The sequence below is a fragment of the Colletotrichum lupini genome, chromosome 4 (assembly GCF_023278565.1).
Source record: "Colletotrichum lupini chromosome 4, complete sequence".
NCBI classification, from domain to species: domain Eukaryota; kingdom Fungi; phylum Ascomycota; class Sordariomycetes; order Glomerellales; family Glomerellaceae; genus Colletotrichum; species Colletotrichum lupini.
The window spans coordinates 6,227,457-6,246,745 of NC_064677.1; the positions used below are offsets into that span (position 1 = coordinate 6,227,457).

General features: G+C 51.9%; 13 protein-coding genes across 13 annotated transcripts; 7 read left to right on the plus strand and 6 right to left on the minus strand.

The window, feature by feature from the left end:
* Positions 1 to 187: 187 nt before the first annotated feature.
* On the plus strand, positions 188 to 1,615 carry CLUP02_08966 (NUDIX domain-containing protein; the record flags this gene model as incomplete). The annotated part of the gene is made up of 4 exons (XM_049287947.1): positions 188 to 205; positions 733 to 903; positions 973 to 1,306; positions 1,377 to 1,615. 4 exons carry the CDS (start codon positions 188 to 190, stop codon positions 1,613 to 1,615), a joined length of 762 nt encoding a protein of 253 aa, XP_049145090.1.
* Positions 1,616 to 1,664: 49 nt separating this feature from the next.
* On the minus strand, positions 1,665 to 2,684 carry CLUP02_08967 (NUDIX domain-containing protein; the record flags this gene model as incomplete). The annotated part of the gene is made up of 2 exons (XM_049287948.1): positions 1,665 to 2,402; positions 2,466 to 2,684. 2 exons carry the CDS (start codon positions 2,682 to 2,684, stop codon positions 1,665 to 1,667), a joined length of 957 nt encoding a protein of 318 aa, XP_049145091.1.
* An 841-nt stretch (positions 2,685 to 3,525) lies between these two features.
* CLUP02_08968 (uncharacterized protein) lies at positions 3,526 to 3,705 on the plus strand (the record flags this gene model as incomplete). The annotated part of the gene is made up of 2 exons (XM_049287949.1): positions 3,526 to 3,576; positions 3,643 to 3,705. 2 exons carry the CDS (start codon positions 3,526 to 3,528, stop codon positions 3,703 to 3,705), a joined length of 114 nt encoding a protein of 37 aa, XP_049145092.1.
* Positions 3,706 to 3,730: 25 nt separating this feature from the next.
* Positions 3,731 to 5,290, minus strand: CLUP02_08969 (homoserine O-acetyltransferase; the record flags this gene model as incomplete). The annotated part of the gene is made up of 1 exon (XM_049287950.1): positions 3,731 to 5,290. The coding sequence occupies one exon, from the start codon at positions 5,288 to 5,290 to the stop codon at positions 3,731 to 3,733; it is 1,560 nt and encodes a 519-aa protein (XP_049145093.1).
* Positions 5,291 to 5,759: 469 nt separating this feature from the next.
* CLUP02_08970 (uncharacterized protein) lies at positions 5,760 to 6,946 on the plus strand (the record flags this gene model as incomplete). Its single annotated transcript, XM_049287951.1, has 2 exons — positions 5,760 to 6,459; positions 6,513 to 6,946. 2 exons carry the CDS (start codon positions 5,760 to 5,762, stop codon positions 6,944 to 6,946), a joined length of 1,134 nt encoding a protein of 377 aa, XP_049145094.1.
* A 189-nt stretch (positions 6,947 to 7,135) lies between these two features.
* CLUP02_08971 (uncharacterized protein) lies at positions 7,136 to 7,501 on the minus strand (the record flags this gene model as incomplete). Its single annotated transcript, XM_049287952.1, has 1 exon — positions 7,136 to 7,501. The coding sequence occupies one exon, from the start codon at positions 7,499 to 7,501 to the stop codon at positions 7,136 to 7,138; it is 366 nt and encodes a 121-aa protein (XP_049145095.1).
* Positions 7,502 to 8,101: 600 nt separating this feature from the next.
* Positions 8,102 to 9,043, plus strand: CLUP02_08972 (zinc-binding dehydrogenase; the record flags this gene model as incomplete). The annotated part of the gene is made up of 1 exon (XM_049287953.1): positions 8,102 to 9,043. One exon carries the CDS (start codon positions 8,102 to 8,104, stop codon positions 9,041 to 9,043), a length of 942 nt encoding a protein of 313 aa, XP_049145096.1.
* A 216-nt stretch (positions 9,044 to 9,259) lies between these two features.
* Positions 9,260 to 11,656, minus strand: CLUP02_08973 (uncharacterized protein; the record flags this gene model as incomplete). Its single annotated transcript, XM_049287954.1, has 6 exons — positions 9,260 to 9,878; positions 9,969 to 10,231; positions 10,345 to 11,128; positions 11,187 to 11,267; positions 11,347 to 11,459; positions 11,546 to 11,656. 6 exons carry the CDS (start codon positions 11,654 to 11,656, stop codon positions 9,260 to 9,262), a joined length of 1,971 nt encoding a protein of 656 aa, XP_049145097.1.
* A 69-nt stretch (positions 11,657 to 11,725) lies between these two features.
* Positions 11,726 to 12,292, plus strand: CLUP02_08974 (uncharacterized protein; the record flags this gene model as incomplete). The annotated part of the gene is made up of 2 exons (XM_049287955.1): positions 11,726 to 11,860; positions 11,930 to 12,292. The coding sequence occupies 2 exons, from the start codon at positions 11,726 to 11,728 to the stop codon at positions 12,290 to 12,292; spliced, it is 498 nt and encodes a 165-aa protein (XP_049145098.1).
* A 435-nt stretch (positions 12,293 to 12,727) lies between these two features.
* On the minus strand, positions 12,728 to 13,504 carry CLUP02_08975 (uncharacterized protein; the record flags this gene model as incomplete). The annotated part of the gene is made up of 1 exon (XM_049287956.1): positions 12,728 to 13,504. The coding sequence occupies one exon, from the start codon at positions 13,502 to 13,504 to the stop codon at positions 12,728 to 12,730; it is 777 nt and encodes a 258-aa protein (XP_049145099.1).
* A 924-nt stretch (positions 13,505 to 14,428) lies between these two features.
* Positions 14,429 to 16,127, plus strand: CLUP02_08976 (uncharacterized protein; the record flags this gene model as incomplete). The annotated part of the gene is made up of 6 exons (XM_049287957.1): positions 14,429 to 14,599; positions 14,671 to 14,707; positions 14,810 to 14,886; positions 14,991 to 15,159; positions 15,225 to 15,432; positions 15,500 to 16,127. 6 exons carry the CDS (start codon positions 14,429 to 14,431, stop codon positions 16,125 to 16,127), a joined length of 1,290 nt encoding a protein of 429 aa, XP_049145100.1.
* A 564-nt stretch (positions 16,128 to 16,691) lies between these two features.
* CLUP02_08977 (short chain dehydrogenase) lies at positions 16,692 to 17,465 on the plus strand (the record flags this gene model as incomplete). Its single annotated transcript, XM_049287958.1, has 1 exon — positions 16,692 to 17,465. The coding sequence occupies one exon, from the start codon at positions 16,692 to 16,694 to the stop codon at positions 17,463 to 17,465; it is 774 nt and encodes a 257-aa protein (XP_049145101.1).
* A 104-nt stretch (positions 17,466 to 17,569) lies between these two features.
* On the minus strand, positions 17,570 to 18,798 carry CLUP02_08978 (fungal specific transcription factor; the record flags this gene model as incomplete). The annotated part of the gene is made up of 5 exons (XM_049287959.1): positions 17,570 to 17,728; positions 17,910 to 18,043; positions 18,176 to 18,276; positions 18,480 to 18,528; positions 18,681 to 18,798. The coding sequence occupies 5 exons, from the start codon at positions 18,796 to 18,798 to the stop codon at positions 17,570 to 17,572; spliced, it is 561 nt and encodes a 186-aa protein (XP_049145102.1).
* Positions 18,799 to 19,289: the final 491 nt, after the last annotated feature.

The window sequence follows — 19,289 nt, forward strand, 5'->3', positions numbered from 1 at the left end:
CGCAACGTCAAGGGCCTCGTGCGTCTTACACTCATCGGCGCAATAGAAACCCGAAGATGCAAGTTTGCTCGTTGGGTAACCTTGACGTCGTGCGTGCCCTTCCAGAAGCGATAACGATTTCGTGTGTTTCCCCCGTTCTCTCCCTCTCGGATGCGTCTTTCGGAAAGCTTTCTCCGAGGACTCTTCGATGATCAGTGGATGGGAGGTTCGTCCAAACGTCCATGACCGTAAATCTCCCATTTCGATCCGGCGAGTATTTCATGGGCAGGGGTCCCTTGGACATCTCCAGGCTTGGGACGGTGCCCAAAAGCTTGTTAGCGACTGACGTGGTGACGCGTCCAGGAACGTTGAAATAAAATGCTACCTTGCGAGGCTAAGACAGCGTTCTCGGACCGAGGCCGCTCTTATTCAATCCGTATCGCAAGACAAAACGTCTCAAGGACGGAGGAGGCGTCCCTAATGCCGCTGTTGCACGCTCCGGGATCCTTGTTGAGAGACTGAATGAGTGGTCGACATTCTGCCTGGGCGCATCGTTTGGAGAAGTCTCTATTCGACCATACGTCGCGAACAGGGTACTCAAGCCAAATTTGATGATTGTAGTCGAACAGCTGTCGTTCGTGACTGATACCGGTTACTTCCCTTCCCGCCTTCCTAGGGACACTCAGGTGGAAAGCGTTACCTACCTACCTTGGGCGTGCTACGCAGGCAAGAGCTGCGTGATGACTAAGTGAGGTGACCACCGCGGGGTGGCGAGCACCAGCCAGCCACGGCGACACTGACAGAAGCTACCCCGCCATCCCGCCGAAGCTCCGACGCCTCTCCTCCAACTCCAAGCCTAAGATACCTTACGTTAGCATCAACACGTCCACAATGTCTGCCAAAGTGACCGCCACCGGCCCTCTGGTAAGCCAACACAACTGACTCCAAGCAATCTACTATTCCGTATGCCCTATCTGACCCATAGAACCGCAGGGCGAGGGCGAGGCTCGCTGGATCAAGCTCATCAAGATCAACTACGATGACCAGAACGGCAACTCCCGCACCTGGGAATCCGCCGAGCGCCGCACCCGCCCAAAGAACGGCGAGATTGACGGCGTCGGCATCGTCGCCATCCTCGAGAAGCCCACCGGCCCCGAGATCATCCTCCAGAAGCAGTACCGCCCGCCGATTGACAAGATCTGCATCGAGGTTCCCGCGGGGCTCGTGGACGAGGGTGAGACGGCCGAGCAGGCTGCCGTGCGCGAGCTCAAGGAGGAGACGGGATACGTTGGCAAGGTGTCCGAGACCACGCCGATCATGTTTAATGGTATGTAACATCTCAAACAACTCAATACTCTCCTTAGCTCAGGCGCAGCTGACGTCGATTTGCCTTCAAGATCCCGGGTTCTGCAATACCAATCTCCGCATGGTCCACGTCACCATCGACACCTCCCTCCCCGAGAACCAAAACCCAAAGGCCGAACTGGAAGAAGGAGAATTCATCGAGGTCTTCACCGTGCCGCTGTCCAACTTCTGGGCAGAGTGCATTCGTCTGGAGAAGGAAGGCTACGCCATCGATGCCCGCGTGGGGACTATTGCCGAAGGCATTGAATTAGCAAAGAAATTCAAGCTATAATGATGATGCATGCCCGAGACTTTTATCCCCTTCATCGTGCCGCCACAACTCATAACTTGCCCTCGCGCCGGAGTCCCTCCCAAAGAGCCACAGCCGCAAGACACTTTGCATCCCGCGCGCCCTCCCGCCACAGATCCTTCATCGGCACCAGCTTCAACGTAATCTTCTCTCCGTGATCCCGCAGCCCAGTCAGCTTGCCGCTCCACTCCTTCAATTGCTCGCGAGGGATCCTCTTCTCGTGGCTATACAGCGTCACGAACTCGTCACAGCCGCCGGCAGAGGGGTACATCGCCTCTGCTAAGCCCTCATCAGCTTCGTTCCCAGATGATCTGCCCGCGCCGGCCAGCTCGCTCAGGCACGTCAGTTTCGATTCGTGGATCTCCAAGCCCAGCTCCTCCTGAATTTCTTTTGCCGCCGCGCCTGCGAAGCTACCGCTGTCGTCGACCATGCCGGCGGGCAACTCAACAAATGACAGACTGCCGACCGGCACGCGGGGCTGCACCGTCAGCACGACATAGCGCTCATCGCTGTCGGGCGGGGCGTCATCGGGGACGAGCATCACCAGCATGCCGACGCTGGGTCCGCGAAGGAATATGCTGGCTGGGAGACCCTCTCCTGCCTCATTCTTGACATCGGCCCTCACCTTGAGGAAACCGACGCGGCCGGATCCAAAGATGTCAAAGGCCTGAACTGTGATGCCGCGTAGGCGGTAGGGGTCTTGGTGGAATGGGTGGTCTTTGCTCTTGGCTTGCAGGCTTAGGGAGTTGTTGAGGCCCTTGACCCAATCCTAGTTTGACAGTCAGCGCTGTTCCTCGTCCTTAAAGGGAGAACACTAGAAGTAGCTTCACACGTTAAATGGTCGGAAACCTAGTAGTTGGTCTTCCGACAGGCCATTAGGCAGCTCGACCTGGATACCGCTGTCTTTCAGTGTGACTGTCGACATGGTTCGGGTAATGATGGCTGAATGCGCAGTTGGAATGCTTGGTCGTATGAGAGTTGATTGGAAATCATTCAGTTTTGATCTCGGGTTGAGACCACTTTGTCGAAACAGAAGCGCGGCGACTCTCATTTCAATGAGATGGTCGTGGAGTGTTGACGAAGATGAATTGATTGACGTCAGACCAATGAAGGGGATTGGCGGGGCTTCCTCCGACTTACCTTAGTGCCTGCCGGAAGAGCTTTGACCGGGGTTGTGGAGAGCTTATCCCTGCACAACCCGGAGGCTCGCTAGTTGTTGATTAACGAAGGCTAAGGTACCTAGTATGTTAAGCACACCTGATGCTCAGTTGGCAAGCCTATTGCTAGGTCCCACTCGCCGTTTGAATTTCTTTATTTTCCTCTGTTCTCTCGTTGTTAGGTCCTTGATAATCACATTATTTACTTCAGACAAATACCCGCTCTAGCATCTAGCCCACGATGTGTAGAGGTAAGCGAGTTGTCTATGGTCCAGCTCATTCCTGCTTCATATGAAGCCCTGCGCTACGAGCGATGGTGCCACGATTCTGAATCATCCTTACGGGGGTCGCATTATCTTGACTGGAAGGTGCTGGCCGACCGGTGATTCCACATTAGATGACTAGGACTGCGCAAAGAGCCTCTATATACCCCTTCTATCTCATTCCTGTCACCAGCAACAGCAGGCGCCTTCCTAGGTCGGTTGGTCAGGACAAACTGGCTGGGTGGTGGAATGGTTAAAAGATCGACAATACCCCCTGACAGCCTAATCGACTGGCTACGAGTTCGAGTCCGCATACGATCCCAGCATGAGCACTATAATAATCGCCAGGAGATGTAGCCACACCGGTGGTGAACTTCTTTTTTGCGTGCGTTTAGGTATCGTTATGACGAAGTCTGTCCTAAGGTAGGTAAGCTTCTCGGCAGCATCAGCAGAGTAAGAGAGAGAAGACCAAATGTCGGCTACACGAGAAGCCCGGAGACCAAGAGAACCAGTCCAAAGATTTGTAATCGTCAATGCTTTTCCTGTCTGGATGCTATGGCTACATATGCAAGTGGAACATTCCCCATAGACATACTTCCTGCAGAAAATTTACCGCAACTCCAACAACCTTTTACATGTTCGCGTTTGCTAAACCGCTGGCCTCCCGCTTGGCTGATTTATCCCAGGAAATTTTTCAAGTTCCCGCCAATGTTCTTTAGATCCAACAGGAACGTGTCGTGTCCAAAGAAACTCATCTCCTCGCTCAGCTCATAGTGCGCAACGTTCCTATTGCCCGCGAGCTTCAATGCCTCGGCCACTTCCCTCTGCTGCCACGCGGGGAAGAGGATGTCACTCGCCACACCAATCACGAGAGCAGGAGTGTCTCTCAGAGGCGCAAGGCCCGCAATGAGGTCTTCAGGCGGCCTGGAGGACACCTCGACGGACTGATCGGCCGTGCCGGCGTTGGATTCTGGCTGCTCCACGTAGGGCTTCTCGGGCAGCGTAAGACTGCAGGCGGCATCATTCCGCGCGGGCGACTCGCCAGACTGCAGAAGCTTCTCGCGCTCTGCTCTCCTCGCGTTGGCAGCGAGCTGGTTCTCCCTCCCCAAGTCGAAAAGATCCATCGCCTTGCTGACATAGAGCAGACTATTAGGATCGTACGTCAAGCAGAACTTTTCTCCGGCGTGATCGAGGTACGTCTCGATCAAGAAATCAGGGCACAGCGCAGGCGGTTTGCTCGGGTCCGCCCTCCGCCTGCCGAACCTCTGCTCCCACTCCGGTCCCGACCGGTACGTGACGGTTGCAATCTCGCGCGCGAGCTTCATCCCCGCGTGCGGCGGCACCCTGCCGTAGTAGAACCCTCTGTTCCAGTTCGGGTCCATCATCAGCACCTGCCGCTGCGTGTGGCGCATCGCGATGCTGTAAGGGTGAGATCGGGCGCAGCCGCTGATGGAGACGATCCGGCCGACGCGGTCCGGGAAGAGGACGCCTGCACCGAGCGATTGCATACCGCCCATGCTCGAGCCGACGCTGGCGTAGAGCTTGTCTACGCCGAGGCCGTCGAGGAGGCGGAACTGCGCGCGCACCATGTCCTCCATGGTCAAGATGGGAAATCTTGTCGCGTACCGCTGTCCGTCTGCTGGGTCGATACTGCTCGGTCCTGTTGAGCCGTAGCAGCCTCCTATTACGTTTGTGCAGATAACGTGGTATTTATCGGTATCTAAAGCCAACCCCGGTCCGATGAACTTCTCCCACCAACCGGGGTTGGGGTTGCTCTCTGTCGAATGCGCGTGAGACGACGCCGAGAGGCCAGTGTGCAAGAGAATGACGTTGGACTTGTCGGCGTTCATCTTGCCCCACGATTCATATGCGATGTCGAATTCAGGTAGAACACCGCCCCAGTCGAGCAGGAGAGGGTCCTTGCAGTGGTATACTTCTGTCGCGCCGGCGGTATAAGACGGCTCGGGGCCGCTCGATTCGTACCGTGCTTCGAGGCTCGCGGATCGGTTCTCGAGAGCGTCAAGGCATGGAAATGCCATTGCCGGATTTGACGCATCGCCGGGGCTGTTCGAAGCCTTCCGCGCCGGCTTGGAGTGGAACTGGTGGGCGCATTGCCGGTTGCCAAGAGGAGCTGCCGCCGCGACTTTGGAGCTCCGGAAAACGGAGGGAGCTTGGACGCGCGATGCTGGTGCGCGGGCCTGGCGAAGGGCCTGCGAGGCGATTCTTTGGCACTTCATCACAACAAATACTGACAAAAAATTGGCAATTGGAAATTATGAAAGGTCCGGGACCATCTTCCAGGTCACTTGCGACAGAAATATCGAGGCCATCGGCTCTCGGTTTGTAAGCGGGAGCTCCTCCGGTGACGACCCATTGTCTTCAGTCAGTGGCTAACGATGGTGTAATTTCACGTGATACTGACCGATAAGGAATGCTTATCGCATCGAGCAGGGGTCCTGTCAGTGACATTTCGCAACCCCACCATCGGGTCCATATCCCCACTGACGTCAATTTAAAGCTGCAGGCCTCCGTGCACCGACCCCGAAATGAACCTTTGGAGTTGCCATGAGCTGACGTCGCCTTCCCACGTACTTAGGTACCGCAACCACAAGATCCCTACGAAACCGGCGCCTTCACATCTTCTTACCCCTCTTCCCACCATTCCTCTTTCTGAGTTCCCCAGATATCCCTCCTGTGTATCCGTACATGTCTTTCTTCTCCCAATTCCAACAATACGCCGGAACCTTTGCAACAGTAGCAGCCGGTGCTATCATCGCTAGAGCCGTCGGCATCATGCAATCAGACACCCGAGACGACCACTCAGGGCCAAGCCCGCAGGAGCCCGGGAATTACAAGCCCTCGCACGTCGATGTCATCGTTGTCCGCGTCATGCTCGAAAAGGCCTCCAACTTCCCTCCCGAAATTCTAGACCTCATCATCGACCAGGCCGAATACTGGCCGCATTCCGAAGCCAGCATCTACCACGCAATAACTCCCCTCCGCGATGCCCTTCGTGTCGTAGGCACCACCGGAGACGAGAACAAGTTCATCCTGCGGTGTCCCCCCATCGGATTTCTCGACTTCAAAAAGGTCGGCCCGGCATTCAAGACCGCGCCGCTGCCGCCCAAGTCGGGCGATGGGTCCCCCGTTACGGAGCCGCTCCGTAACCTGACGCTCCTCGAACCCACCTCAAGCCCCACCGAGATCGTCTCCGAAGCCCCGAGAGAATACTTTACGGGGTCCATGAAGGCGCCGCCCACTCTGACCCACCCGGTGCGGAAGATCGTCTTCAAGCTGCGGAGTAAAGATCAAGGTTGGGGTGGTGGACACGGTGATCGTGGGTCCTACCGAGGATCTTGGTCCTGGTTCGAGGCTGGCTTGGAGAAGTTCGACAAGGAGCGTACCTGTAAGCTATCCTTCTGCTCATGGAACAAAACCCTGCTAAGCACTAACGAACAGGTGATGGATCCTGCAAGATAGCAGCGGAAAGCTCGGATAGCGAGTCCGAAGAGGCACCAGTCATCAGCGAAACGAACCTGTGCACCTGCGGCCTTCAGTCGATATATCCCCCCGTCCTAGCGACCGCCGACGGGAAGCTTGCCTACTCCCATGCTATGCACCCGCTTGAGAACCTCAAGATACAAACCAACAAGACTGCCAACAGGGACTTTATGGACCATGAGGTGGTATGGTCTTGGACCGACGACATCCACCCGGAGTCGCCCGAGGCCGATCGGCTAGCTGAGATAGGTCGGGGCAAGGGCACAGGGACTGGAAAGTTCGTGCGCAATTTGAAGCTGGGAGATGTGGTCACGGTATGGGGCAAGGCGAGGTTCGGTGGCTGGGCCAACTACGTGGAGAGCGTCAAGGTTGAGATTTACTGGGCTGTTTGAGAGACAGTTATTGCAGCGTTTACGATCCGATCCGCACCGGTCTGTATACTATTCCCCCTAATATTCATGTTTCATGACCACCGAAACGTAATTATCGCCGCGCACAGCGATGCCTCTCAGAAGGTTTGCCATGAAGTAGTACCCGAATCAGAGCCTGTATGTGACATTTATGCCTTGCCAGACCGTATTTCAATACCCTTCGTCCAGCACCGTAAGCCCGTCGTAACCCGACTTCAAGACCTCAGTATCCACAACGAAGACTGCAACAAGCACCGCACGATTCTCGCTGCTCGGATTTTCTCCCACCGTGTGATGACAGCCGGGCAGCTCCATGAAGCTTTCACCCACCTCGTATACCTTGGGCGGATTCCCGTTCATGCCACTGAGAAGCTTGCCCTCGATGACATGGACCACAACAGTGGCGCCCGCGTGTCGGTGGGGAGGAGTGGCACCGTTGGGTGGGTAGGTTACTTCGAGGCCAACTATGGATTTTCCCTCAGCGTTTGCTAGTTTGTAGTCATATAGGACTTTGACTGTTTCGCGGGGTCGAGTCATGCTTGATTTCATCAGTATTAACACATGTAAAAGGTCTTTGTATCGTTTGACTGACCTAGCTGTCGGTCTCTTCGATTCGATTTATAGGATGATTTATTTAGAGTGTTAAATTTATTTCTCTTGATCGTGCGACTCAAGTGAAAACAACTAAATTGGGTTGAAAATACTCTTATTAAATAAATTGGGCACGAGAGCCGGACAACACGACTGAAGTTCCCGCTAACTCATCCCACTCTTCCATTTTGCAGAAGCCCGACCCGGGTCGCCGCCGTCAGGGAAGTGGATACCCGAGTTCACGGATACCCGGAGCGGGTGGTACGTACTTGCGGGTACCCGCCAGCACCGTCAACGAGTTCCCCCCCGAACGGGTTCCCGGGGGGAGCATCAGCGAATGCCGAAGAGATAAAGCAAGCAGGATCGTACCCGAATTCGCAGGTGAAAACAATCGCACAAGCTACCTTACGCTACATAACGAGTGCTTTTCTGTAGCACGGAAAAGCAATTCACACGTAACGCACCTGCCTCTCGTTCCTCCCTCCATCAGCGACACTTCACTCGCCTCACAACAACCCCAGCTCTGAAAGCGCAACGACGAATAAGATGAAAGCAGTCCAGATCATGAGCGACAAAAAGTCTCCCATAATCACTCTCAATACGGATATGCCAAGGCCCACGCTTACTGGCGCCGAGATCCTGGTCCGGGTGCACGCTGCCGGGGTCACCGGCGATGAACTCGGCTGGCCCGAGCTGTACGAAACCGCATCCCGGATCCCCGGCCACGAGTTATCAGGAACTATCGCCGAACTCGGCCCAGATTACACCGGAAACCTTTCCATCGGCCAAGATGTCTATGCATTCACATCAGCAGACCGTGGGCAATGCCAAGCTGAATACGTTACATGCTTGCCAGACGAGGTTGCTCCGAAATCGACTCGCATCTCTTATGTTGAGGCCGCAGCACTTCCGATTCCAGTGTTAACGGCATGGGAGGCTGTTGTGGACCATGGGAAGATTACTACAGATATGACTGTCCTAGTCACCGGGGCCTCTGGTGCCGTTGGCGTCCTTGCGGTTCAGTTGGTTACCCAGCTTGGCGGCGCTCGTGTCATTGCGCTGGCTTCACCGCGACATCACGAGAACTTGAAGCAGCTAGGTACCGAAGTCTTGGACTACAATGACCCAGGCTGGACCTCCACAGCCGGTGGTGTGGATGTCGTCATAGACACAGTTGGCGGGAATATCCTGAGCGATGTATGGAAGGCCGTGGCGGTGGACGGGATGATCATAACTGTTGCTGATCCACCGCCTCCTTGGGCATTCGGAGACACGGTACCGGAAGAGTCATTTGCACGACCTGGAGTTCGACACAAGTACTTTATTGTATCTCCCAATGCTGAGAGGTTGTGTAGGGCATCTGAGATGGTTGAAGCGGGTGCCTTGAAAGCTCTGGCAGTGAAGTCATTCCCTTTTACAAAGGCGAAGCAAGCTTGGGAGTGTGCCCAACAGAGGGGTAGAGGTCATAAAGTCGTCGTTGAGTTTTAGTAGATATACACACACTGGAATCTTGTTACTTAGCAGCATCATGGAAGATCCAATTTCAAGAGTGCCAAGTCTCCCCCTACATAATTAGCTGTGCGACGTGGACACCCAATGCTTTCGTTAATTTCTCGGTCGAGGACTCCCACTAAGTTTCGCATGGAAATCCTCTAGCGAAGTTTCCTTTTGACACTGCCCTCATTGAGGTCATTCTAAACGTAGCTAAATGTCACTTTGCACCCAATGTGAAAGCTGCGAACTAATACCCTCCATGCTATACCAGCCGCAAACATCATCCATGGTACCCAGCGAGGCGAACACCTCACTCTCGCTGCTTGACATACTGGTCTGGGAATTCGAATTCCCCGCATCGCCTTTATCAGTCACGGCAAGACCTCCGGCAGTATCTGTGGCAGTCCTCTCCCCATTCAGCCTGGGTTTGAGTCCAAGTACATGCTGAGCAATCGTCTGGATCTCCCGTACGTTCTTTGCTGTTCTGGGCCACACTTTCCCCAAAGTCTTGAGGCAACCGATCGTCATCCGGATCTGATCTCGCGCGACAGCGAGCTCTTTTCCCTTGAGTAGAAAACTGCAGGCCGATAGCAGCGCCAATGTACCTTCACTTACCATACAGGTGGTGAATGGAGTGTGATGGAATCGTTCGGTTGGTAACGCCAACAGCCTCACCTGTGCTTGCACCGCCCGAAGAACTCTGACGGTGTGCACATTGACAAGCTCCGTCTCGGGATTTTCTTGAGGAGGCTCCCTTGCACAGCTAGAGATGTCCTCCACGGTATTGAATCTCAGGTCTGATAGAGGTCGATGTAGGCCGATGATTGCTCTGATGCATCGGACTAGTGTCAGCTGAGACATGCTCTACAAGAGATTGAATACTTCACCTTACACGTTAACTAAAAGATGAGCTTGGAACATTAGCTCATCAATCTCTCCAGTCTTGGACATGATATGGCGACGATCTTCTGGCAGCAGTAATGACCAGCCGTCGATGGTTGAGTCTGCTTCTTCAATCATACGCATAGAGTCCTCTCTGGCAACCAATTTCGGTGTCGTAGATATTGCCAGGGCAGCGCATTTTACAGCGCCGATGAGGTATGCAAAGGAGGAGTAGGACGTATCCTCCGAAGCAAACTCGCGGAGGTCGAACTCTTCGAGAGTCTGCGGTTCCGGAATATCCTTTGATTTGTGAGTTCAGTGCGAATGATCCCTGAAATTCTTTGGGCAGGAATAGCAATTACCCCAGATTCGTACTCTGACTCCGTGCAGGGTAGTTCTACGCTTGAGTCTACCTCCACGACTGCGAAGTTCATTGTCCCGAGAGTCCCAGCGTAGTAAGCATCGATGATATATAGCATCCACCACGTCCGCCTCCAGCATTCCATCAACACAGGAGACTCGGCTCCATGAGTTGCTGCGAATTCCTCTTGGAACATTTGCAGGTCGAGGACTAAACGGACTGCGAGGTCCATCTGATGCTTGGCCTCGGTCTTGTGGCTGTACCAGAACAGGGCTATGGAGTAAAGTAGCCGGCATTGTACAATGACCGGGTCGTTCGGCGCTGGCTCAGAAAGTCGACTTTCGACGTCATCTTGAAGCTCTGAAGACCATTTTCTGGTAGCGTAAATGTGTCCTACAAGATGCATAGTGCTTATCAGTGGTCTGAGTCGTTCTATCCAGTTAGGATCTTGACGAAATCTCGTAAAGTGCTGCTGCGGTAGGAGAAATGGGTGGAATTTGTGGAAATTAGTGTAATATGCGTTTATAAGTGCGTCGTTCTCGAGATCATCTGGTCGTATAGTCGAGTTCGCGGGCGGAGCCGATGTAGGAATTTGATTTTCGAGACTAACATTATCGAAAATACTTATGTCAAGGTTCAGCTCAGCAAGAGAGTCTTGGCCGAATATCTGTGAATCTGTTGATTGCTGCGATGGGAGACTTGTTGGTGACTCGGAACTGCTATTGCCGACACTATTTGCGACGGCAAGGCGCTTTCTTCGTTCAGCAAGGGCTACACGATTCAAGCCGCCCCGGCGTGATGGGGCATATTGGCAGTCCTTCGCGGCGGTAGCACATCTATCGCAATGAGGTCGTTTTCCGTCGCACTTCAAGTGTCTCGAGCGGCACGGCAGACAGGCTAGCGAGGAGCGAGACGCTGCGCCGTTCGAATGAGCGGGTGCGACAGGGACGGTCATCGGTGCATGTGTCAGCGGGTCTGTGAAGTTGAAGTTAGGACGAAGTACGGATATCCGCCGGCCGTTTTGACGGCTGCGGGGACTCGGGTATTCGGGGACCCGTTGTAAGTCAATAGGTTACCCGATGTAAGCCGGCCGCCACATTCGCGACAAAGCCGTGGAGCGAAGCAGATTAGCGTGAGAGAAGTCAGCGACGGCGCAACAGGAACCCACTGAGAGGAGATGGGAAAATAATGTGTTAGTACAAGCACGCGGGAACAGGAATATTCATAGTAAGTAATCGTATCTAGCATTGAACAGGAGGTGTTGGTGAAGTTTGATGCTGGCAGCAGTGCATACTAAGAATCTGCGGACTGCGACAGGTTTGAGATTGAACAAATACATATAACCCATACAATCTCACTCGCATGGCAGTTACTATCTTGTCAATTCAGCCGTCCACGGCAAGTCTCAATTTCTAGCAGTTACTCACACAAATATGTCCGGCAGGATTGTCGTCATTGGGGCCGGGTTCGCAGGTGTCTGGAGTGCCCTTTCTGCCAAATGTCTCATCAACGTCCACAGCCAGACTGAAGCATTCAAAGTCAATGTCATAGCTCCACAGCCATATTTTGTCATGCGATCACGACTCTACGAAGAGGATTCGTCAAGCATGAGCTAGGATCTCGAACCACTATTCAAGGCATCCGGCATCAAGTTCATCCATGGCAACATCGATGACATCGATGTCCAATCCCCTACAGTCTCTTATAGGTCCAGCACAGGCACAGAGCATCTTACCACATATGACCGTCTAATTCTTACCGCTGGAAGCTCGGTCATACGCCCAGAGCAAGTCTCTGGACTTGCGCAGCATGCGCGTGATGTAGACTCGCTAGAAGGCGCAATCAAGCTCGAAACGCACCTCAACAGCCTTGGCGCCTACCCACCCACTTCCTGTAACTGTTTTCTTGATCTTGGCGCATGGGGTGCCGTTATTACGGGTGGCTGGGAAAGAAAAGTGCGTGCGACTGACAGGGAGCTGGCGAAGCAGGCTAAGATGTAAATCAATCAGACGTTGATATATACGCCTGAGGACTGTCATCGGGCGCTAGAAGCGGCCACACCCGTCGGACCTGACTATGACGAATTATTCAAGAAAATCATGGAGGCCGTTCAAAAAGGTTTGATTTCGTGAGTCGATGATATGTGTAGAATCTAGTGCTTCAATCTTGTGAACCGGCCTGCATGTATCGTCAGGTAGTGATAGCGTATGATTGTTCGAAGATACATGTAGTCTTCATCCTAAGTCAATCTTCGTGCGAAGAGTCCATATGCATTTGTGCATACGCCTTAAAGATGCCTCAAATGGACTGCGAGAGTCGAAGAGGGGTATTTGATATGATTGCTACTCTTCAAGCGGATGCCAGATCCCTGGAACATTCCATTGTTAGGCAACGGATGGCATTACCGAAAGGATCTTCAACTGAAAGTACAACCTTTAGAGATCTTTCTCCACCTCATCCGCAATCTCATTGATCTGCTCAACAAACTTTTCCACCTCAGTGATGAAGGCCGAATGTCCACCAGGATTTCTCAGAACTCTCTTAAGCGTCGGGATCGTCGAGATAATTTGCTGTTGTGTGGCTGGAGATATCGTCTGGTCTTTCTCGCAAAGGATGTAGTAAACGGGAACCGTTAGCTCCTCCGAACCGACAGACACCGGACCCAAGAGAGCCTCTTGTGACTGCGGCAGCAATGTCGCCATGCACTCATCGGCTAGCTTGTCGCCCATGTCAGGGCCGTAGAACGCGACCTTGGCCTTGGCGTTTGCCATCACCAGGCCATCAGCAATATCGACAATATCCAAGCCAGGGGGAAGCACGCTCAGTGCGCTGGCGCCAGCCTTAGGGGGCATGTTGGCTGTAACGAAAACGATGGCTCGGATGCCGCCCTTGAGACCCTGAGCTACTCTTTCCTTGACCGAGTAGCCTTTGGCTGCGATGGTCAATGGGCTTCCGCCATATGAATGCGCCAATGCAAGGAACTCTTTGCCCTGTTCCAGGTAAGGGGCAAGTTCGGCTTGGATGTTCCGGGCATCATCGTCAACGGTGATCTTAGGATCGGTCCCAACACTGGGATGGCGGACAGCAACAACTGGAGAAAACCCGGCCTTCTCGAGCCGAACTTTGGCGAGGTCAAAACAAGCGGGGAGGTGGAAGCCCCCGTGGGCAAAGATAATACCCAAAGATCTGGATGCGTGTGATACTGCTGCCATTGTGCTTTCAAGCCACGTTGATTTCTTTGGTGATGGTTGGTGTGATTTGAATCGAGAACGTGTCTTTGGAACTTTTACAATTCAGTTCCTGCAAGTGTTCGGTCTTGTTGCTCGGGCAGACAAATCTGACTCAAGATTGAGATGCGAGGGAAATGTTGATCATCTTATGGACGGGTCCCAAACTTCCATTAGTCTTAACCTTGTAGACGTGGTGGGACAGGAGAGTCGCTTAATGATCCGTTGCAATGTGGCATTTCTTCAAATGGGCGAAACCGCAGTAGCGACCGCCTTCAATTATGGGGATAACGCGAGAAACTACGCCCAACCATTGATAAGGGACCGCTTTCAACTAGGTGTTTTTAAACAACCAACAGCCTCATCTTTGATGTGTTCCTCTAGCTCTGGTTCGCGACCACTTAGATGAGATCTGTTAATCAATCAGGAAACACCGAGATTCTAGGGACCGGCCAGATAGATAATAACTCTGGCAACGCCAGAAGTTGTGGGTAAAATTCCTGAAAAGATAGCATTTGCTGTTCCGAGCTTTGAGAAAGAGAGTTTGCTTGACTCGGGATGAACGATTACATGCGGCATCGTGAAGATTTATTGTGGTGCGGCCCACGGATCGCGGCATCGTGACGAATGGAGTCAAGGGTGAAAGACATGGGTCCCAGGTACCGGATCGAACGGCGCAGCTCCGCGAGCAACACCGGTATGATTTCGGAATTATACTCGCTAACAGCGCAGTTCAGCAAAAGAAAGGTCCTTTTCCGATTAGTTTTCAATTTCAATCTGTGCCAATGATACGTTTATATCATTTTTACTTACAAAGTTCTCACCGCTCCTTGACAGTGCTTCCCGCTGGCATTCGGCAAACTCCCTTCCCGACAGACAAGTTGTGCTAGGCCCGTCACAAAGCACGATATGTCGGACGTCACATATTCTTCTGCAGAAAATATTGCAAGGGTTCTAATTGTGCCTCATGCTGTTTTCAGTGTTCCAGCAACCGTCTTGGTTGGCATGCGACTCTATGTCACGAGAGTTGTAGCCAAGTCGCCATGGACTTTCGACGAACATGTCGCCATCGTAGCACTGGTGAGAGGGCCCGTATACCAAAGCACTTGTAGCGTTGAGAGCGTTCTGTCGCTGACAGATGAAATATACAGATTGCCAATCACATAATGCTGATTACTGAAGGGATCTGTAAGTTATTGTTTGCAGTTCACGCGCAAATCCTACTATCACGGCCCATAGTCCTCTGCGCCTGCCCAATCATCGCACCATTGTACTGACAAAGCTTCGCAGCGGTAGAGTACGGTCTCGGAACAGATGTCAATCAAATAGTCGAATTATATCCAGGTGGTGTTTCAGCATTCTTGAAGGTATGGCATATCGCTCTTTGAGAGAACAATGAGGACATGTAGCTACCACAAAGCTTTCCCACGAATGTGCGCCAACTGCTGAATATTGACTTACAATTTCATAGTGTATCCTCGTCTTGGAAATTCAATATGCTATTGCATGTCCGCTGTCCAAGATGGCAGTCCTAGCGATGTTCTACAGGATCTTCTCCGCATCCAAAATGCTTCGGTATAGTATCTGGGCTATCACTGCCATGCTTGTTGGATGGTGTATTGCCGTTATTATGGTCAGCAGTAAGTCGAGCTCACAATGAGGCATGGACGAGTCAGAGCGATTTGGTATTGACGCCGCTGCATAGTCTTTTCTTGTACCCCGATCCCTCGGTTTTGGGATCAAACCATCCCTGGGACATGTATCAACTCGAGCAATTTCTTCATCGGAATCACAGTTCCGAACATTATCTTTGACATCCTTACGGTCGTGCTCCCCATTCGCGAAGTCTGGGCACTACAAATGGGGAGGGAGAAAAAGCTTGCCATCAGTGGTGTCTTTCTCTTAGGAGGCAGGTAAGTTGACTCAACCCTCGCCGTGAAGCCACAAAGCGACAATGACCAACACGATTTGTTCGAACAGCGTCGTGCTCGCATCCGTCGCACGTCTCATTCTATTCGCCATCTATCGTCCTGGCCAAGGGACCACTGGAAACAACATTAGTCAAACGGTCATTATACCTCACGCTGCATCCGCCGTGGAGACTTGCCTAGCTATAATTGGAGCCTGTCTCCCGCCATGCGCACCGCTTTTCCGGCGTTGGCTTGGTGGAGTTGTTAGCGTCGTTAGTTCGGGGGAACGGTATGGCTCCCGCTCAGCCAGGAAGAAGGGGCCTGACGGACAGGGGAAGTCCTCGGCCTCTAAAAACTTCAACACTCTCGTCACAATTGGCAAAATTTCCAACCGCGGCGGTCATATGAAGCGATCGAAAGAACAGGATGATCTTGACGGCTCGTTCGAGCGCCTTGAAGACAGCAATAGCCTGCAGGGCTCTACTGATGGGTTGTACGTGAATGGCAATGGCGCTGTAAAGAACGAAGGCGGTATTCACTCCGAGAATGGCATCCATGTACAGCGAGATGTTTGCGTCGAACGCAGTGGTAAAGTCACGTCAAGAGATGTTAAGGACTGGGTTGTGGGCGACATACAGTTAGATGACATGCCCGCTCAAGGTGCATCTTCTAAGCAACAAGTGGGCCTTGCTAGATAGCTGTCACGCTGCAAATTTCAATATATTATAATCTTCAAAGAGGAAGTAATGACACATTCTAGTGAAAAGTCCCTCGAAGTTGGTACTAGTATGAAACCACGAATATTGATGTTTTTGGATGCGAGCTGACATGTATAGTAGTCATTCCGCATTCGCGGGCCCGACTTGAAACCTAGCACAACCTCTTAAGTCCGTTCCGAGGCACAACTCTTCTCAGCGATCAACGGCCATCAGCAGACTAATGTATTTAAAGAAGTTCGGCTAAGTTTAACTCCATCGGATGATGCGACCTACTCATCATTTGGGACGAAGCTGGATGCTCGGGGTTTACGCGGGGTTAATGACAAATTGAGTGAGGGCAGAAGCAACACATGTACGGATCACCGCTGCTTGATAACTACTACCTAAGGAAATATGGGGGGAAGTATAAAGCTGATTGAAAGTACCACGGACGAACTGTAGATATTTGCTGTTCTTCTCAGAACACAACTGTTCACCCTTGAGCGCGAAGTTCCATCGCAGCAGCTATCGACCCCTCCCCAAACCAATCATTCATCTGCGACAATGGCTCTCAAATACAACAAACTTGCAGGCAAGCATGTTCTCATCATAGGCGGGTCATCAGGCATTGGTCTAGGCGTCGCAGAAGCTTCTCTCGCTAGCGGGGCAAACTTGACAATCTCGTCTTCATCCATAGCCAAGCTCACTGCTACTGTCACATATCTGCGAAATGCCATCCCATCTTCTTCGCAGCAGAAGATTCAGAGTTTCGCAGCCGATCTCTCTGGACCAGATGCCGAAGCCAACATTGAGGCTGTCTTCAAGCAGGCCGGCCCCATCGACCACGTCGTCTTTACGGCGGCAGACACGCCTTCCTTAATCATGCTTCAAGATGTCACACCCAGTCAGATTGTTTCTGCCTGTCAAATGCGTTTCGTTGCGCCTTTGATGGTCGCCAAAGTAGCAGAAAGATATCTGCCGAAGAGCAACGAATCATCCTTCACTATCACGAGCGGTAGTGCTGCGCAGAAGTCGACGCCTGGCTGGTCAGTGATCTCTTTTCTTGCTGGTGGGCTGCAAAGTGTAGTCAAGCAGCTAGCAGTAGAATTGAAGCCTCTGAGGGTCAATGTCGTTGCTCCTGGATTCGTTGATACTGAACTTTGGGATGGTATGAAGTCGGATGAGAAACAGTTCATGGTCAAAGCTGTGGAAGAAAAAGTCCCGACGGGGCGATTTGGTACAGTTGAAGACGTGGCCGAGGCATACATTTGGCTCATGAAAGACCGCAACGTCACGGGGACTGTAGCGGCGACTGACAGTGGTGCTCTTGTTGTGTAATGGTTTGGCAAGAAGTACAACGAATTCGCAAGAATCATACGAAACTTTGGTACAACTTATAGTCCTCTCTCATGAGAGCGTAATGTGCAACTCAATTCCTCAAATTACTGCCTGAAGTAATTGTTCTCAAGCGCTCTGATCATTTGGTTGTTCATGTAGAACCAACTGCTCAACTGCGATCCATAGTCATCCGCCTCCATCAGATAATGGTCAGCTACCGATGAAGTAGAGCTTAATGATGGAACAATGGATGAAGGGGCTTCCTAGTTTGATCATAGAATCTGGTTTCATATGTTCAGATGCGAATACTCAAGGTGGCTATCGAATTTACAGATATGAATGTCTAAACAGTTCTTAGACTTCGAACCAGTCTGCTTGTCTCGAGAGTAACTATCGATGGCATCGTATCATACATTTTACTGCAGGTGATCCCAGTCGCCGCACTGTCCCTTGTTCTTCTGACAGTAGGGCCAGGGGTTTCCAAAGTGTAGGCAACGGTACTTCGTCGAAGAGGTAGAATCCGCTAATGAATTGAGTTAGCCGTTGAGTGACAAGAATGAAGGAATAGTGATTAGTCGCTCACGCATGCAGTACACAGAAGCCCCAGATCCCGTGTCACACGGGCAGCAATCACGATTCTTAACACATTCGGCGAGATAATCATACGTCAGAATGCTTGAAACCTCTCTGGGAAATACTTTTTCTTTTACCGTTGAGATGCCGGTAGTGTTGAGGGTCCGGCTGAGCGCTGGCAAGAGCTACTAGTATAGCCAGAACGATGCTTCCAGCGAACTTCATCTTGGCAGTTGCTCTGGTGTGACGGTATTACTGAGGGGACTTGAGAAACCGACCTAGAGTCGAGAGATTAAGGCTAGTGGTCCTATAATGGATGGATCATGATGTCTGCGATCAAAGAGGATTAAGTATTCATTCCCTTTCTCGTAGAACTGTTGTCAATTTGTCTTTGTTAAAGGCAAGAATACCCGTGAGTTCCCCACGATCATTCGGCATGACCGGTATGGCAGTATGGGGTTCATATAGGAAGCTTTTGTAAGAGAAATGTCTGTTAGATTGTAAGTCAGATCCTAGCTTACCCTGACGGGGTATTTTGCCGACTCCTTGGGCGCAGTTGGCTGTATAGTAGATAACTTACTAATAGACTGTGAGGCTAAGATGGTGCAGTAAAGTTCCCGGAAGCCATCACGCTTTGTCCACCGATATTGCCTTTCTCACTAGGGAAGTGAACTACGACTTGAAAGAAATCTCCCCAGCAGCTTGGCAGAGCTGAAAGATCCCGTGAAACCGTTGTAATTGGGATTTCGCATAGAGTCATGTTGTGAGATTCTAAATACAATTTGCACGTCACCTTTCAGTCGATCAATGTTCAGGAGACTGTAGTTAGAGAATTGTATGGTAGCCTTGTGCGCTCAAGGATTATTCCTAACGTGCAAAATTCATTCACAAGCTCAATTTGACCTGAAATTCCCTACAGGACTTTGAACCTACATGAATGAATCCTGGAGGGTGTTCTAACTAGATATTGACTTTAGGTATTGGCAGTCTTGGCCACTTTTGCTACTACGTCTATTCCCGAAGTCGCCGGCCCGGGAATCGAACGCCGAAATTCAGTTGCTGGCCGCCATTCCCGAAGGAAAGCCGGTGATTTAGTAAGTATCTTTCTCCTGACAAGATGCCGGGGAGCGGGTCGGTGTTTTGGGATCGGACTTTTGACCAGTCCCCCCCAATTCAGCTGAGCTTTCCTGCGTAGGCTCGGTAGCGAACACGAAACTCTATCCCCAGTAACTATCGAGAAGAAAAGTTTCC